The 18,086-nt window shown below is 54.5% G+C and overlaps 2 protein-coding genes across 4 annotated transcripts; one reads left to right on the forward strand and one right to left on the reverse strand.

Annotated features, from left to right (window-relative positions):
• The first annotated feature begins 289 nt into the window (after window positions 1-289).
• Window positions 290-5,728, forward strand: PERM1 (PPARGC1 and ESRR induced regulator, muscle 1). Its single transcript, XM_015882818.2, has 4 exons — window positions 290-423; window positions 889-2,688; window positions 3,095-3,211; window positions 4,634-5,728. The coding sequence occupies exons 2-4, from the start codon at window positions 891-893 to the stop codon at window positions 4,711-4,713; spliced, it is 1,995 nt and encodes a 664-aa protein (XP_015738304.1). The 5' UTR covers window positions 290-423; window positions 889-890; the 3' UTR covers window positions 4,714-5,728.
• A 677-nt stretch (window positions 5,729-6,405) lies between these two features.
• PLEKHN1 (pleckstrin homology domain containing N1) lies at window positions 6,406-18,086 on the reverse strand. 3 transcript variants are annotated; one of them, XM_015882819.2, is made up of 15 exons: window positions 17,749-18,084; window positions 16,430-16,529; window positions 14,028-14,174; window positions 13,837-13,917; window positions 12,960-13,050; window positions 11,605-11,729; window positions 11,279-11,428; window positions 11,044-11,124; window positions 9,491-9,560; window positions 8,836-8,990; window positions 8,366-8,545; window positions 7,992-8,228; window positions 7,730-7,840; window positions 7,503-7,551; window positions 6,406-7,323 (listed from the first exon to the last, which is right to left on the reverse strand). In XM_015882819.2, the coding sequence occupies exons 1-15, from the start codon at window positions 17,826-17,828 to the stop codon at window positions 7,151-7,153; spliced, it is 1,830 nt and encodes a 609-aa protein (XP_015738305.1). In that variant the 5' UTR covers window positions 17,829-18,084; the 3' UTR covers window positions 6,406-7,150. The 3 variants fall into 3 exon arrangements, with proteins under 3 accessions (XP_015738305.1, XP_015738306.1, XP_015738307.1); XM_015882820.2 differs by lacking the exon at window positions 13,837-13,917 and having other exon boundaries at window positions 17,749-18,086; XM_015882821.2 differs by lacking the exon at window positions 7,730-7,840 and having other exon boundaries at window positions 17,749-18,085.

The raw sequence follows: 18,086 nt of genomic DNA on the forward strand, positions 1-18,086 counted from the left end.
TGGGGCTATTTCTAGTTCGGGTTGCCGTCCCGTGGCCGCTCAGTTCCACTGTGTGCAATTTAGGATCGATATGATGCTCTCCGTGACACATCTATAGGGGCTGTGATACCCACAGGGCTGTGATACCCTGATACCCATTCCATGAGGCTGGGATGCCATCCCATGGGGTTACAACAGTGCCATGGACCCCATAGAGCACAGGGCAGCGACGTGCCGCCCTCCACCTCCCCTCTGCCCCAGCAGCTTCTAAATAAGGAGCTGCCCTCCCCTCAGCTCAGGTGACACGGGGATTATTTTTAGCAGTGAATGGAGCAGAGCTGAAGCTCTCTGCCCCCATCAAGGGTACGGCATCATGTTGTGCTGGGAGGATTTAACTGCCCCGCTCTCTGAATGGCTCTGTCACCACCTGGGGCTGTGGCACAGGTAGGATGCTGTGTTGTGGGCTCTCTGCTTCTCCCCCCTGCTGGTTCTGGGTTCTGTTGCATCTCCCACCCTCTAAAGGCTGCAAACCTCTCTGCGTGGGCTGCACTGCATGCTCCCTCCTGCATGGTGCTGGGCAGCAGGAAAGAGCCTCAGCCCTCTGTTTCTTGTACAGGTTGGGGGCAAAGCAAGTGGGAAAAGGGAAGGAGAGATGCAATACCGTGGTGCTGTGTAGAGGGAATACACAGAGCAGCCCTGAATGGAGTAGCTGTGGCCTTACCCAGCTCAGCACCAACTGTGGGGTCTGCCACGAGCCATCCTTATGGGATGAGATCTCATGAGATCCCACTGATTCCAGCCCCAAAATGAGCAGGGCCGATGTCCAGGGGGCATGTTCTGCTTGTGATGCCATGCCCCCTCCTCACTCCCTGCTCTCTCCATCCCCCTTCCCTTGCTGTGCTGCTGCAGGCATGGATAACTTCGAGTACAGCATCCAGCTGAACGACCGCGACTGGGCTGAGTTCTTGCGGGCTGTGGAGGAATGCAACCAAGAACCGGCTGCCTTGGCCACAGCAGAGGAGCAGTGCCTCAGTGACATTGAACAAGGGGACACTGTGCCTGCTCTGTGCAGCACCAGGACAGGCACCGAGCCAGGGCTTGGCAAGGCAAACTGCTCCCCACGTGGGCTGTGCGGAGAGGACGAAGTAGATCCGTGCTCATCCATTCTACGTGGAGACAAGCAGCCTGTCTGCCCGCTGCTTGCTGCCATGCCCAGCGTGCAGGGCAGGCAGCCTCCCTGTCCTCCTGCAGCTGAGGGCAGTGCAGGGCAGGATGCAGCACTGGGGGAAGGAGCTGCTGGCAGCAGAGCCATGGAGCATGCTGGGCACCCTGCTGCACCCCGTGCCCAAGGAGAGGACGTCAGTATGGAGCAGCCCTGTGGGAGCCCAGCAGTGGTACAGGGAGGTAACCAGGAGGCTACTGCATGGAAAAGCCATGCTGGGGTGCCGGGACCTGAACATGAGCACCCTGCGGCAGAGCCTGCTGCAGAGCTTGGGGAGAAAGCAACCAGCCAGCCCAGTGTCCAGGAGGTGGTGAGACCCAAAGTGCCAACACCAGCAAGGAAGAGCCGCAAGCAACGTGGAGCTGGTGGCACCGAGGTGACCCCAGGGGACAAGGAGCCAGCAGGGAACCCGGCACAAGGCAGCACAGCACCCAGCAGGGCCCCCTCGTCCTCCCCACTGACCTCAAGGAAGGGCAAAGGGAAGGAGAAGGCGGCCAAAGCGGCACCCATGAGGCTGAGCAGTGAAGAGGCTGCAGAGGGCAAACGGCCAACGAGCAGCCCTGATGCGGTGCTGGTGGATGTGCCCCCCAACGTGTCCCCAAAGCTGAAGGCAAAGGAGTCAGGGGCACAGTCACCAGGGAAGGCGAGATCCACCAAGCTGGCCAGGCAGGTGGGGGGCACAGGGGTGTGTGACACTGTACCAGTGGTGGTCACTGCACCTAATGCAATGCCATTAGTTGTCACCCCACCAGCTGTTGTCACTACACCAGATGCTGTTCCAGTGGTTGTCACTGTGATGGGTGAGCTGTGCCAGGATGGGAAGACTCTCGGTCCCCAAAGTGTGGCTGCTGCTGCTGGGGGCTGTGGGGAGTTCACAGCCAGCCCCAACCAGGAGATAAGCTCCCCAGCATTCACAGTTGGGGGCTCTCCTGGGGTAGACACCCTGGGTGTGACGTGGCCTGAGATGTACGACTATTTGTTCTGCGACTCCCAGGGGGAAGAAGAAGCAGCAGAGAACGTGGCGGAGGGCGAGAAAACGCCCTTGGAAAGGGAAATATCCTTGCCTGAACTGTATGAGTATTTTTTCAATGAAGCTGATGGAAGTAGGAAAAAAGCCAAGGGTAAGCAGAGGAAGAGGAAGGAGTTCTTTGGCTTTCACCAGGCTGAGCTGCAAAAGGAGAATCCCAATGCGACTGCAGCCAAAGAGCCCGTGGCTGCCACAGTGCCTGAGCTGTATGAACACTTCTTCCCCGATGGACCCCAGCACAGGAGGGGCTGGAGGGGATTTCTCTTCTCCTCACCAGCTTCTGAGGTGAGGAAAGCCGTGGGGGCTCTGATGTCCATCCTGCAGAGGCCAAAGCCGTGCGGCACAACCCAAGCGCCCTCATCCCCATCAATGGCACGGAGAGGGTCCCACCTTGCCTTGGTGCCACTGGGAGGGGGTCCTGAGCACCCACCAGCTTTGGACATGGCCCTTGCACTGAGAGGTAAAGCAGCTGGAGCCCACGGCTGGCTCTGCATGGAGACTGCTGAGGTCTGTGCATTGCTGGTTTTGCACTGTGCATGCATGCAGCAAGGTGTGTGCTGTGCATACATGCAGTGGGGTGTGCTCTGTGCATGCATTTAGCAGGGTGTGCAGTTTGCATGCATGCAGCAGGCTGTGTGCTGGCCCCAATCCCTCTCCTAGCTGGGTTAGTTGTCCCAGTGGTTGTGATATCCTGCAGAACAACATACACAAGTTCTTGGTGAGGGGATGGGAGGGAAAATAGCCAAATCCTTCTGCACCAAATGGCCCTGAGATATGGCAATGACTTCTGAGCTGGAGTCTGATGATGTGGGAACAAGAAGCACTGATTTTGGGGCTGCATCCTGAGCTTGCTCCCCTTCCTGCAGGTAGACCTGAGGTCCCACTGGCTCTGACCCACAAGGACATGTGTCTCGTCTTCTGTGCCTTTGCCTCCTGGGCAGTGAAGACCTCCGACCTGCAGGCTCCGGATGCCTGGAAAACCGGTGTGTGTGGTGTGTGGGGCTGGGGGAGGATGGAGTGTGAAGGGATGAAAGCAGGGATGCCATCACCGAAATGTGCTGGTGGGAAAATGAGGCTGTTTTCCTGCTGTTCCAAAGGTGCTTTTTAACATCTCCTATAATAATGTTGGTCCTGACCCTTTGCTGAGAATCCTTCCCTGTGCACAGCATCTGCTGCATTGAACGTAGCTCTGTACCCCAGTTTTATCCTAGAACGGCCTTTGCAGAGCTGGTTGGCACCAAGGTGGCATTGAGGCAGCACCAAGATGGCATCAAGGTGGCTCCAGGCTGCTGGGAGCAATGTTCCCAACGAAGGTCACCAGGAAGCTGACACCCAGGCTGAGAATAGCATGCTAGCTAAAGCAGCTCCACACCACGATCACAAGGAGCTCTTGGCTGGCTCTTCCTTGCCTTCTTAGTACCAGGGGCAGACGTGGGCACAGTGGGCCTCATGCCATGGGATTGCATAAAGCAGCGTGCAAGGTGCTTTTCTTGAGCACTCATGAGACGATCTGATCTCTGCTATGAGCCAAACTGAAAGCTCTTGCTGGGTGTTTAGGGAAGAGCTGCATCCATTTGTACATCTCCATTTTCTCATTCTGAGTTTTGGGTATTTTCTGCTTTTGGCTGGGATCATGATGTCTGCAGATAGCCCATAGAATTATATGGTGGGATGGGGGCCTGAGGTTACAAAAACTCCTGTCACTGTGTTGGCATCAAGTTAAAGCCATTGGCTTTGAGATATCAGGAGAGTTAACTCAAGAGATGCAGCTTCCTCCAAGAGGGCTTCTTTCCAGTATCTCATATATAAGAGCTTATAAGCCATGCCAGATGCAACCACCACCACCATCCTGGCATCCATGCCTTGTGTGGATCTACTGTGATCAATCCAACACCACCATGGTGCTCAGTCCAACACCATCTTAGTGCTCAATCCAACACCAGCATGGTGCTCAATCCAGCACTATCGTGGTGCTCAATCCAACACCAGCATGGTGTTTGATCCAACACCATTGTGGTGCTCAATCCAACACCATCTTGATGCTTAATCCAACACCATCATGGTGTTCAGCCCAACACCAACACGGTACTCAATGAGTCCCCACCAATGTGCTCAATCCATCACCACCACGGTGCTCAGTCCTTTCCCTTCTCAGCACACAAGTGAAGCCTGTGCTTTCTTTCCCTTCAAGCATCCATCTGGTGGAACTAGGACTCATGTGTCCAAACTAGAGATCCAAACATGGTCTCCAAGTTGTGGGCAGCGCAGAATAGAATGCGCTGGGAACAACCCCATGATATGGGATATATAACAGGGGGTCTTGTGGCTTCCAAGTTGGGAGAATGCTCTCTAGGTTTCAAGAAGCTCCCAGCCTCACCATGGGAATGTGTTGGGCTCTTTTCCAGTGTTCCTGGCAAGCTTTGGCACTCTGTCTGCCATCCGCTACTTCAGACGGCAGGTCAGGGAAGGACGGCCCCACACCTAATCCCAGCACAACACGTTCCCAAGGACAGCTGAGGACGGGCACCTTGTTCTTGGGCATCATGAGGAGCCCAGAGCCCAGCACTGAGACTTCTCAGGAGCCATCCCCAAAGGGGACAGGACGTCACGGGGAGCAGGATCCTTCCGGTGACAACACGGTAGGCTGTTTGTACCTGCGTTGGACAGGAGAGGAGCCTGGTGTGGGCCAGCTCCGTTCTTTCTTTGCACACTTCTTGCATATCTATGCCACCTGCTAGGAGCAGGATTGGCATCCGACCTCCCCGTGGGGGTCACCCACTGGCAAAACACTGAGATGGAGAGCAAAAAGAATGAACAGAAAAAGTGCTTCATGTTCTATGGAAGGGATTGGGGCTGAGCAATGGGAAGAGCCCTGGCAAGGATGGGAGCGTGTCGGAGAGGGCACAGGGTGCTCATATTTGGCTCTGGTTGTGGCTGCCAACCCTGGGGTCTGTTTGTTCCATGTTGCTCCTGTCCTGGGGACATGGAGTGTGAGGAGGAGGAGGGTGAGAGTGTGACCTTGTGGGGGAGGAAGGGGTGAGATCCCAAGGGGTGGGAGGCAAAAACAAAGCGGTTCTGTCTCTGGTCACCCAAGAGCATTATTCATGAGGGCTTTCTGCACTCGCAAGTCTGCAAACAGCAGAAACAAGGGGTTGTGTAGGCACTTAGGGACCAGATCCACAAAGTTACTGGGGAAATCTGCCCCAGAATCCCATGTGGGTCTGCCTAGGAGCTTTATAGGAACAGTCTGAGGCAGTAAGGGGCAAGAAGAGGTTCTGCTCTTCCTTTGCAATACAGAGCTCCATGCATGGGTTGCACCATAAGGGCAGGGCAGAGAGCACACAGTTATGCAGTGGGATACATAGCAGAATGTGTTGAGGGACAGATACTGGCTCTGTGTGGACTGTGTAGGAGCTGTATGTTGGGTATGAGGAGTTGCGTGGAGGAAGAGAACAGACAAAATATGCTGGAAGCTTCCAATAAAGATCTTTCTCCTTTAATACCTTGCGTGCATTCCCGTGTCTGCATGACATGCTCCTTCAGAGCATGGGCTTTCCAGCACTCACCTCTCATAGCAGCCAGGTCAACCCATGATGCAACCCCAGAGGGAGCAGCCAGCAGCTCAGCATCCCAACCCCAGCCCCACCACCACAATAAAAACGACCTTTTGGCTGCATCCTGGAGCATGCAGCTCCCATGGCTGTCACCCCCTTGAAAAAGTCAGGCAGGTGTGCTGGCCTGCGTGCACCGTGTACTTCAGGGAGGCAATGGCTCTAGGCTGCAATTTGCTTGGCCATGGCAGCTCCTTTTATATCTCAGTCACCTCTCATGTCATGAGATGAGAGCAAAGCTTCCTGCGGACATTTCTGCTAGGTCAGGGCTGCGTCATTGCCAGCGTGAAGGCTTCAGAGGGAGAGATGGGAGATGGGACTGGGCTGCTATTGCCACCTCCTGCTGTATGAGAGCAATGCCAGGAGGGGATATTTGAGATGAAGCCCAGGACCCAACATTGCAGCCACGCACCAGGGATGCAGTTTAACCCTGCTGTGGGGTGCAGTGCTGCCAGTGAGGCCATGCACCTTGCTGCAGGTGCATGGGTTGAATTAGGAAGCCCCTTCTGGAGACCTTCAGTAGGTGGAAAGTGAAGGCAAAGGGATGGCAAAGAGAGAACAACGGCTGCCAGAGGAAGGTATGCTGTAATTATAGGGCTCACAGTACCATTCCATTCTGAATAAATAGATCCTTTGGGTTATTAGTACACAGCTTCCCAACAAGAAAGTAAACCCGGAACGACACAACAACAGCAGAAGACCCAACCCAACACACACACACTGCAGCAGCGAGCCTCATCCACAGCTTCAACATTAAATACATCTCCGACTCAGCCACATGTACACATTAAATACATCAAATCCACTCAAACCTCGCATGTAAACTTTGCAGGATACCTTCTGGAAAATACAGGTAAGTACAATGTAATACATAGACATTCAAGTACAAAATTACTGCTGGGTTGCTTTGCGTGCACTGAAACAGAGATTTCATTGCTATGTTTGGTTGTTTGCAGCCTTTGGAGGGGACAAAGGTTAAGAATTTGGAGCCTCAGGTTAAAGAAATACCGCACACGTTTGGGTTTGCTGCTGACCTCGTATGTGCTGACGGATATGGCCAAGAGGCTGCAGAGTGATAGCACCCAGACTCTGTCCCCTGTTGTTTGTGCCCTGATCTCCTCAGGTCCCCCCAGACACTGAGGGATGAGAGGAGGATGTGCCCCCCCCTTTTCCCCCTCCCTCCCCAAGGCACCATTCTGGGATGTCCTTAACACTGCTCCCAGGGATCGCTGGAGATCCCTTTGCTTCCTACACCCACCGTGGTGGAAGAACAGAGCCCAGGGGCCGTCCTGTGCCCGCTGAGCCCTCTGCTCACACCTCATAGAAGGGTGCTGGGCTGTCCGGCTCCCTGCCCTCGGCGTCCCATAGGTTGTCATAGCTGAGCTCACTCTGGAAGCTGTGCAGCTCAGCGTAGTCGTGGTACACAGCGGAGTCACGGTGCAGGCAGCCGCCCTCTGGCACATCGTAGGCATCAATGCTATCATCTGCAGGGAGACAGCACAGACGTGAGAGCTCCACCAAAGCAGCTTGATTCAGCTGCTTGCAGTCAGCAAGGAGGAGGGACGGGCACACATGGGTCCCTTCAGTCCTTCAGCCCTGCTCTGAAGACACCAATGGGGATGTGGATGGGGATGGAGCACCCAGCATCACCCATGAGCCTCACCTGGTGGTTGCAGCAAGGGGCCCAGATGCTCCTCTGGCAGAGATGACACCTGGAAAGGAGGAGATGCACCGATGGGAATGGCACAGTGCTGCATGCCATCCCCATTCCACCCACACAATGGGCTCCAGCCTTGAGAGAGGCAAATCAAGCCCCCAGCCCCTCCTGGCTGCCTACAGAACATCACTGCAGGGCTGCTCCCTGCCCCAGGGCTGCTCTGACAAACTCACGTTGGCAAGGTATGGAGCATCAGAAGGAGACTGGGGGTGTCTCTGTGCCCCAAGCACCTCCATCCAGTGCCTGCCAGGTAAGGGCTGGGTGATCTTCTGGCACTGCAGGACCTAAACAGAGCAAATGGCAGAGCTGATGCCCACCACGGAGGCCCCCCACACCTAAGTCATATTGCTTCCCTATAGCAGCAGTCAAGGCTGCTATTCCCACAGGCATCACAGTGAGGAAAACAGAAGGAATTGGACAGGAGGAAACCCTTACATTGCTCAGTTCCAGCTGTGCTGGGGGGTCCGTGGCGCGACGTGGTGTGCTATAGGTGCAGTATGGCTCGCTGTACAGGGCAGGTAGGATGGGGTGCTGGGGGAGGAGGCTGCACGGTGCCTGCTCCACATCCTGTGTGCCTGGACCACATCTGCCTTTGGGCTTCTTGGTGCTGCTGCCCCTCCGCAGCTCCTGCGCAGGCACCGCGGTGCTTGGCCAGTTGGTGTGGGGCAGGCACTGCAAAAAGGCAAAGTTAGCTCTTATCCATCAACCTGGGCCCATGTGTAAGCAATGCATGGTCTCTGCTTCACCTGGGCTCTCCACCTGCTCCCTCCCCACTGATTTCCCATGATTTGGGCCTGGGTTACACTCACATGGAGAGGTTGGGAATAGCCGGGGCTGTGTGGCTCCTCCAGCAGCATGAAGGACTGAGCATCATGCAATGAACCGCTGTGCTGGGACAAGTGTGTCAGGGTGTTGGTCCCTTTCCCTCCAGATGCCCAGGAGTTGGTGCGGCCATCAGAGGCCAACGAGCCTCTCCCACTGCCAGCAAACTGCAAGGGAAAAGAGAATCACATCAGAGCAACCTGAGCATCCCAACATCCTGCACTGACATGTGCTGCTCTGTAGGGCTGAGCATCCTACAGATGGAGCTCCAAGGGGGCTGAGCATCCCATGGATAGAGAACTCTAGGGCTGAGCATGCTACAGGTGGAGCTCCCTAAGGCTGAGATCTCTATGGTTAGGGCTAAAGCTTCATGGTCCATCTCAGCCGGGGCTCTTGCAGCATCCCCATACCCACTGGATTTATATCAGTATCCATGCAAACCCGCAACAGCTGTTACCTGGCTGAGGTGTGGCAGCTTTGATCCTGAGAAACTTTCTGATCCGGACAGGGAGGAGTCAGCATTTCGAAACTGAGCTGTTTTCAGGCAGTAGAGCCACTCCTGGTAATCCCCATAGCTGCGGCAGATGACGCGGATGGAGTTGATCAGCCGGCCTGCGAGACAGCATCACGCGGGGCTGCTGCTGGGGCCGGGCTGCAGCCCATGGTGCTTCCCCCAGGAACCCATGGGCATTCCCACACATCATCCCCATACACCATCCCCATCCCTCATCCCCATAACCCATCCCCATTTGCCATCCTCACACCCCATCCTCATCCTTCATCTCCATCCCCCATCCCCATACCTCAAATCCATCCCTAATTCCCATACCTTATCTCCATCCCCCATCCCCATACCTCAAATCCATACCCCATACCCCATCCCCATTCCCCATCCTCACACCCCATCCCCGTCCCTTATCTCCACACCCCATACACCAACCTCATACCCCATCCTCATACCCCATCTCCATCCCCTTACCTCATCTCCATACCCCATCCTGACACCCCATCCCTATACCCCATACCCCAGGCACCAGGTCCCTACACCACCATAAGACATGAGGATCCCAGACCCAACCCAAATTGCTGCCAGCACAGCACTAAATATGCACCTTCTATTAAAAATGAGGTTTTCTCATTCTCTTCAAACGACACCTGGATGGCATTGAGTGGCAGCTCACCCTGTTGGGGAGAGAACAAAACCCCTGTCTCTTTTCCAGCCCTCTCAGCAATGTTTTCCCACCTTTGAGCAGCTGATGTCTCCAGAACACTGCACAAGCATTGTCCCCATAAAAGCTGACCTGCTGGCTGGGATTTCCAGCCTGGCAGCCAGGAATCTCCCCTCCATCCCCTGCAAAGCCTCACAAAGACAAGGCTGAGCCCCACGGGTGCCAGCAGCTGAAACGTGAGCCCTGAGCTATAGGGCACACTTGTGGCCGCCACTCTGATGGCACATATGGCAAGAGGCTGAAGCACTCTGTCCCCAGTGTTGAGTGCAATGCAATCACTGCACAGCAATGGAAGTGGGTTGGTGCTGAGGGACTGATGACAAACTCCTGCAGTATTTCTCCTACGTAGGAAAGCCATTTATGGTCCGAGCAATGCTGACCTTGGGTGGAAAAATGAATGCAGCGCTCCGTGACTCAGTTTCCCCGGTTCCTGTTGTAACTAATGGACTTTGGTGCTGCTATGCATGGGTGGGGGTTGGGGTGGAGCAGGCACAGAGCATCCCTTGCAAACAGCCCTCCTGGGCATTGCAACCCCCAAAACCAGCAAGCAGGAGGGCCAAGCTCTTTTAATATCAATGGGAGGGCTCAGAGGGTTTGCAGAAGTGCTGGGAGAAGGCTGCTGTGCCCCAGCATGCCCGTGGAAGAGCCGGTTCAAGGGGAAACCCCTGCAGCCCCGCAACCGTGGGAAGGCAGCACAGTGAGGATGGGGAAGACAAATCCAGTTTAAGGTTTCAAAAGAGATGAGTTCATCCAGGAGCCCAACCCAGGGCCCCCTCGTACAGTGTCCTCTTCCCAAGAGCTGCCAACAATGTGCTCCCGAAAACAAGCTCAGCCTGAGGTGTGGCACAGGGAAACACCCAGGCGGGTGCTTAGGGAGAGCTCTCATGGTGCATGGCCCTGCTCCAGCCCATGGATGCTCCATGCAGCTCTTCCCAGTCCAATTAAAAGCAGCCTGCACGCCCCAGGGCATGGCATGGATGTGGTGACATAGCATCCTGGCAATGCGTACCCATTGGTTGGGCACTGCGCTGCTTTTTTCTCTGCTCAAACACAAGAAAACAGCCTTGGAGTGCACATGGCTTCTTGACAGCCATTGGAGTGATGCCTGAGATGTTGGCTTGCAGGGCTGTTCGTACTGCAGGTGATACAGGTGCAGCCCCCATGCCATGTATATTGCCTGGGTGCTGCTGGCTTTCACCTCCTCCCTGCATCGCGGTGCTCAGCAGCCAGCTCCTTCCCCGCGGGGCTTTGTAGGAGGGCAAGGTGTTTCTCATGGGAAGAGGACTTGCAACACCCCGCTGCTGCTCACCTGCCAGCTGGCGAGGGAGGAAAAGCCTTTGCCAAGAGGAGGAGGGGAGCCAGGTGGAAGGAACAAAGAGCCAAAGCTGTACTGAGGGCTGGGGAGAGAAAAGGGAGATGCTGGAGGATGAATGTACCTTAAAGTAGAGGCCGTTGTGCTCTTCAGACACGATCACCAGCGTGGAGGGGTACAGCACCAGCAGGCGCTCGTGCTGCTCCTATGGAAGGAAAAGAGCAGTGCTGAGCCTCAGGACACAGCTCCTTAGCAGGTGATCCATCCCCAGGCACCACTACTGGGCCAGCAGAGTGGGGATGAGCACTGCCCCATGATATGCATTGAAGGGCTCTATAGGGACCCCACTGTGGTCCTACCTCGAAAGGTAGATGCTGGAGCTTCACTTTGGAAACAAAGAGGACGTCACCAAGGGATTCCCGCTGGGTTCCCCTCCATTCCTGGACAGGCATGTTCTGCACCGACCACCTCAGCTCCTCCTTCCCCACTGAGCTCTGCTTCCAGTCATCCTAAGGATGGACCAAAGCAGAGATGTGCCCTCCCCTTTGAAATGCTCAGCAAGCTCTGGATATTGGGTGAGAATTTACAACACAAGAGGCTGCAAGAGGTGATGGGGAAGCAGCGTGCTGCAGAGCACAGCATCCACCCAGCTCTGAGCCCATGCATCCCAGCCCCAAGAACCAACCTGAGCAATGAAAGGCAAGCCCAGGCTCCCTCCGTTCAGATGGATCTGCTTCTCCAAGTGATAGAGCCACTGCTTCAGCTCCGTCTCCGTGGGGCAGAACACAATGAGAGGGTTCAGCAATGGACCTGGGTGTTGGAGGAAGAAGATGTGCTGGAGCTGTGCAGCATCAAAAGACACCACTTTGCTACAGCTGTAAATGTATAGACCAACCACTTCCCAATATATGTATTTATTGCTGCACCCGTGCCAGACAAGCTGCAGAGCAAGTGAAGCCACACACACCCTGCTAGTCACTGCAGAGACACTCTGATGTTAATCATCCCTTCTGGCAGGCTGCGGGATGGATGTTGGGATTAATAATTGACCAGTGATCTCAGGTTATAACAAACTCGGTTCATGGGATTTGTGGGGTTTGAAGGAGTCAGATAAGTGAGAGCACGGGATAAACATGGTACTTTGCCCCTTTCATCTCATAAGACCTGTGCTAGTTATGATGATCAGGTAATTAAGACTTTGAAACACCTCTGGCTTGTCAGAAACACACAGTTACTCCACTCAGCTCCAACTCAGTGCTTGGGTATGAGGAGTTATGGGGCACCTCCTGCAGGTCCAGGGCTCACCCCTCTTCCCTGCCTTGGTTTCCTCATCTTTGCAATGGGGATAAAGGGATCAGTAGGGCGGTTGGGTGCTAATAGCATTACCCAGGAACTTGGGTGGCTAGGGTTGTTTCCCAGGCCCTGCAGAGCAGCAGCAATGACACAGCTGTGCTGAGCAACCTGTGCCAGCCTCGTGCTCTGTCCCACAGCCCCGTCCTTCCTCTTTCTGCAGGAAGGCTCTGGGCAATCTCCAAGTCCCAAAGCCACTTCTATGAGCCAAGCTGGGGTGCTCACAGTCCCACCAGCACCAGCAGCTGGACCATAAACCCAAGGCATAGCAACATCATCAGCATCTCCTTTTTACTACCTCTGCATGGCCATGGCACGGCTTTCTCTTCCTTGGCTCTGCATCTTTCCAGCATTCCCTCCCTATTTCTGTGCACTCCAGGCTCTAACTACCACCCCTGGGGCCTCGGGGCTGCTGTAACTCAGCAAAGAAGCCTCTGGCCATGCTGCAGACAGCTCATTATCCCTTGTATAAGCAAGGTGAGTGCATGGAAAGCCTAAAAACACTTAAAGGCAGCAGAGCTGATAGGGGAGTCCCCACACAGAGTTCCCTGCTTGCAGCCTTGGGCATCCCTGCCAGCTAAGGATGCAGAGCATCAGTTCCCTGCCTCCTCTCCCCATAGTGTTGTTTCCCCCTTTGTCACCATGGGGCAGCTGTGGTTCAGACACCCTTTCAAACCTTAGGTCACAGACCTGTGATGCGGAAGGCGTGCTGTTCCTCCTGCCCCACGCTCCTCCTGCTCTCCACCTCGCACACATTCAGCTCTTTTAAAGGCAGCAGACCCTGTGTGGGAAGGAGGCGTTGTCATTATGGGGGCAGCCCACAAGGAATGCCCTATTCCCATAGGTTGGGCAGCCAACAGCTGGAAACATCTGGCCCTTCCATCCCAGTGCTGCATCCGGATCTTAGGGAAGCCTCAGCAAAACCAAACATGAGAATATGGGAACAGCACAAAGCAGAACTGAGCTGCTGTTGTTCCCATATCCCAGCCCTTCACACACTGCTCTAACGAGGCACAGGAATGATGACAAGCATGAGCTCCCATCTCAGGCTCTCGGAACAGGGGCTGTGAAAGATGCTAATTGCTGTAATGTCAAGGGGCTGCTGCTGGCACATTAATTCCTTTTTAATTCCTTTAGGATTAATAATCCAAGGGGCTGTTTATAAAGCAGGCGGGGGATTGGTGATGGTGTTTGCATTCTGCTGTGTGTCTGACGGCTGGCTTGCTGCGTGAGTCAAGAGAGCGCATTGTCATATTGCATTAACATCAAGTGACCTAGAAGACAATAAATCATTTCTAAAAGGGATGAGTTTCCCCAGCATCCACAAAAGCAGACACGCTCCCTTGTTGTTACTCACTCCTGCAGAGATAGAATGCATTCAGGGTCGGTTTGGCTGTGATTTTTTGGCCTATAAGGAACCAGCATCACCAAAGGTTGCTAATGGAGGCCCATCCCAACCTGTCCATCCCACTCAGTGCCCCCAGTTTGGCCACGCTGCCCCTTGGAGGTGCCCTATCACAGAATGACCTGGGTTAGAAGGGACCTCAAGGATCATAAAGTTCCCTACCTGGTAGGTGAGCCCATTGGAGCCCATGGACTGGAAGTAGAGGTGAGACTGGAAGAGCTCCAGGTAGCAGTCATTGACCTCCTGCAGGAAACACATTTGGGGTTTCTGACAAACATCTGCCACAGCTGTAGGTCCCATTGCCCAGCATTGCTCCCCACCTCCCAACCCTGCAGGGTCAGGCTGTGAATTACCTGGCAGTGCTGAAACTTGAATTTGACCTTGGAGTAGTAGATGATTTTCCCCAGGTTCCTGACGACTGTTTTCCTCCGTCCCTTCTTGAAAAGGCTGGGGAACCTCTGGTCCAGGTTTTCCTTCTGGTTTTCTTGGTTCTGAATGCTCTGTACCAAAGATAAACAAGTCAGAGGTGGGATATGGGATGGATGGACGGGGTGTCCCCAGCACAGCACTTCCTCCACATCTGCTCTGGATTTGGGGTCTCTGTGCTGGAATCAGCTTTGGGCTCAGATGGGGATGTGTGCACTGAGGGAGCTGGAACTGGGGTAGGAAAGGGAATGGGCAGAAGCATATTTAGGGTTTCCCAACTCCAACCTCCTGCCATCCTGACCCATTTGACTGGGACAAGGACCAAGCAAGGCTAAGACAATGCAGTTTGCCTTCCAGGACAGGGGTTTCCCTTGTTTCCTGAGCTCTGGTTCAATGGAAATTCCTTCCTTGTGCAACAGCACAAACCCACACCCCTATTGCACTCCACTGCCCACAGCCCATGGGGTATTGCACACAGGCTCAGAGATACTCATTGCCAAGCAGAAGAGAGGATGGGAGCCACGAGCTAACCCTGAACCAGATTGCAAACCACCCAGAGGGACCTTTTTTTACCCATTTACATGGGATATTTCCTCCCATGTCGAGGCAGGAGGGTTGTGATGGTGACATGTTGAAGCAGCATTTCCAGGCACGCAGCAGGGAGCCGGGGGACAGCAAAGAGACAGCTGCTGCACCCCGTGATGAATGCAGAGCCAGCAGTTCACCCCTGTGGGCCCCCATGAGTCACCCCTGTGGAATGGCACCAACCCCAGCCATCCCTGGTGCTCAGCAGCTCACGGGACCCTCATACCTGCAGAGCTGAGCTCCTTCTGCACCCACAAAGAGCTCTGAAATCTCCTCCAGGTGCTAAGCTAAGTGCTGCTGTAGTCTCCCTCCCAGCTCCATGCATTGCTATGCACATACACCCGAACCACGGGGAGCTGCAGGCTGCCTGGTGATGCTCTCACCGGAGGCAATTAATGACTGTTTCTGTGCTTCCCATGCTCAAACCTCAGCACCCACAGGGCCCGGTGACTCAGTTTTTTTTCCCCTCACACACTATTTGCCCTTGGAGAAGCCCGGAGCCAGCTCTGTGTTTCCAGCTGCAGCCCAGGGTCAGGGCCGGAGGGGGAAGGGGAGAGGTTCTGACCCTGCATAGCCAGTGGGCAAAGGGAGGGAATGGGATTTTTCTCTCTTGAGAAAGATATAATTGAGAAGAGCTTCCAAGCGCCGGCGGTCTTATCAGCACCCATCAGGTATTGTGGTCAGGCAGGAAGAAGTGGGACAGCTCAGGTCAATTTTTTACCAGGTGGGGCTCTCTGTGTTTTTCTATCCCGTTTGTGCTGCAGGCAGCACAGATCCCAGGCAAGCAGCTTTCTCTTGGGGCTTGGCAAGCAGTGCCAACCCCAACACCTCCTTGGCCTCCCCACATCCCCGCTGCTCATCCTGCAGGTAGAGCCGGTTGCTGATTAACCTGCCCGTACCCCACATCCCCCACTGAATCACCCTGCAGGAAGGGCTCAGCCCTGAGGCTCTGAGAACTGCTGCTCACACAGCACCCAAAGCCAGAGCTGTGCTCCGGGCACATCCTTCCCCTTAGGATTTGCTGTGGTTGGGTAGGGTGGGAAACAAAGGGAAGGGTGGGGTGTGGGAGCTAAACAAGGATGCTATCCCTGGTTGGGGTGGAAGCAGGGATTGGGGGATGCACTGTGCACACAGCTGGGCTGACTCCATCACCTCCCAGATGGAGATGTCCCACTATGGGTGCTGCTGAGTTCCAGGCAGGATGTCCCTTGTAGCAAGCATAGCACTACACCTCAGTTTCCCCCTTCCTCCACATTCACATGACCCGACTGCCATACAATAGCATGGCACTCAGTGCTGCCCCATCCACAGCCCTGGACCACCCCGAGGTGCTGGGCAAACACAGTGCTGTGTTCCCCAAGCAGTGCTGGGATTCAGCCATATGGCCACGGGGCTGCTACGTGCCCGGGGCAGACCTGCCCTTCCTGATTATCTTCCCAGTTCTCATTGCTAATACGCTGCCTGCTCCGTCTCATTCCAGCGTGGGAATGAATCATCCTACCTTTGAGTGCTTGCATTTTCCCTTCCTACCCAGAAACAAAGAGCTGAGAGTGATGATGATGTTCCCACCGCACTGTGCTCCCCCTGAATCTCACACATAGAGATACAGCGTGTCCTTATCCCCTCCACAGGGACCCCAAACATAGAGCTCAGCCCTGAGCTGCCCTGCTGCAGAGCCTGGTGCACCTTTGGACCTGGGATGGGTGGGAATGTAGCCTGTGGGGCAGGATGTGCTGGTACTTGCCTTCCCAGGGATGTACTGCAGGATTTTGTCCGTCGTTGTATCCCTCTCCCCATCTCCGTCTATGCCAAAGAAGCTGGGCAGCTTTTTCTTGCCATTTTGCCTATGGGGCCAGAGGGAGAAATGGCAAAGATTTGAGCTGAGTTCTGCTCTGAAACAGGGAACTTGGAAGGCTCTGTGAGCAGTTTGCTCTGGGCTTTCTAATCATCCCAGCTCAGCACTGGGCTGATAACTGTCTGGGATGATTACAGCAGGTTTCATGCTGCACCTGTTGGTGTTTCTTTGTTTTATTTTCCATTTCTTCACATCACCAAATGTTCTCAGCTGAGCCTGGGAACAGCACAGGGCAGTGATGTCCTATTGCAATGTGCCACCTCCAGCCCAGCCCTGAGACCCTCAGGGCAGAGCTGTATGTGCACACACATGCACACCCACACCCACATACACAGAGCTGGGTGTTATGGGGTCTTTGTGGTTTTCCTCTCTTCCCTTCCACCCCCTGCAGGCCCCCCCCTGGTACAGCACACAAGGAGCCCCATTTGGGGCTGCAGTAGGAGTGTAGCACTGCCCTGGGGGGGGTTTCAGGGCTGTTTGCTTCCCATAAAGGCACAGCAGGGGTCAGGCTGAGTGCCAGGTTTGGGGTTTTCCTTCTAAAGGGTTAGGGACGGGTGGGTACACTGGGTTAGGGTGAGGCTTAGGGTTAGGTTTAGTTAAGGTTACCATTGGGATTATGGCTGGGGTTAGGGTTTCCATTAGGGTTATGGTTAGGATTAGGGTTACTGGTAAGATTATGGTTAGGATTAGGGTTATTGGTACTGGTAAGGTTATGGTTAGGTTTAGGGTTAGGGTTACTGGTAAGGTTATGGTTAGGTTTAGGGTTAGGGTTACTGGTAAAGTTATGGTTAGGATTAGGATTTTTGTTACTGGTAAGATTATGGTTAGGGTTAGGGTTACTGGTAATGTTATGGTTAGGGTTATGGTTACCATTAAGGTTATGGTTAGGATGAGGGTCAGGGTTACCGTTAAGGCTATGGTTATGGTTAGGGTTATGGCAGCACAAATAAAACACAAAACAAAGGAATGCTGAGCACTCAGCTCTGCTCCCCATAGTGGGGAGGTGATCTTTCCCAACTCCAATGAAATAAATCACTCTGTTCCTCAGTGCAGTGAGGCTTCAACCCTCCGGCACAGCACTATGATCCCACCCCAAGCTCCTGCAGCTGCCGTAGCACGCAGCTTAAAACCCCACAAACCTCCCATTGCTCTTTGGGATTCCCAAGCAGATCTCAGCACCATTCCCAATAAAAGCACTCATTACTCACTCTTTCTTTAATGAAGGTTTCCTCCTGAAGGAATTTCGGAACCCCCCAGGTGCCTGCGGGACGCAAGCGATGTTCCCCATTCCTGCAACCCAGGAGTACTGGGAGCACTGGGAGCAAAAGCAAAACGTGTGTCACGCAGCCATGCCCCGCTTCCGTCTGTCGGCAGTGACTTGTGGGTGTGAGCCGCCAGCAAACAGACTTTTGGCCCAGGGCTCTCACCGGCTGCTTCTCCTCCTCCCCGCGTCGAGCTGGGACGTGTGGGGAGGGGCTGGGTCCCAGGGCTGAGCCCAGCTCACTGCATGGGATAGGGCTATAGAAATGCCTTGGGTGTATTTGTC

Source organism: Coturnix japonica, chromosome 21, assembly GCF_001577835.2.
Source record: "Coturnix japonica isolate 7356 chromosome 21, Coturnix japonica 2.1, whole genome shotgun sequence".
In the NCBI taxonomy this organism is placed as follows: Eukaryota; Metazoa; Chordata; class Aves; order Galliformes; family Phasianidae; genus Coturnix; species Coturnix japonica.

Coding starts and splice junctions, on each gene's coding strand:
- PERM1 (XM_015882818.2), top strand. CDS start 891: ATGGATAACTTCGAGTACAGCATCCAGCTGAACGACCGCGACTGGGCT. Junction 2,689..3,094: donor CATGGCCCTTGCACTGAGAG/GTAAAGCAGCTG, acceptor CCCTTCCTGCAG/GTAGACCTGAGGTCCCACTG. Junction 3,212..4,633: donor TCCGGATGCCTGGAAAACCG/GTGTGTGTGGTG, acceptor GCTCTTTTCCAG/TGTTCCTGGCAAGCTTTGGC.
- PLEKHN1 (XM_015882819.2), bottom strand. CDS start 17,828: ATGGGGAACATCGCTTGCGTCCCGCAGGCACCTGGGGGGTTCCGAAAT. Junction 11,730..12,959: donor GCACGCCTTCCGCATCACAG/GTCTGTGACCTA, acceptor TCCAACACCCAG/GTCCATTGCTGAACCCTCTC. Junction 7,324..7,502: donor CCCCTTGCTGCAACCACCAG/GTGAGGCTCATG, acceptor GTCTCCCTGCAG/ATGATAGCATTGATGCCTAC.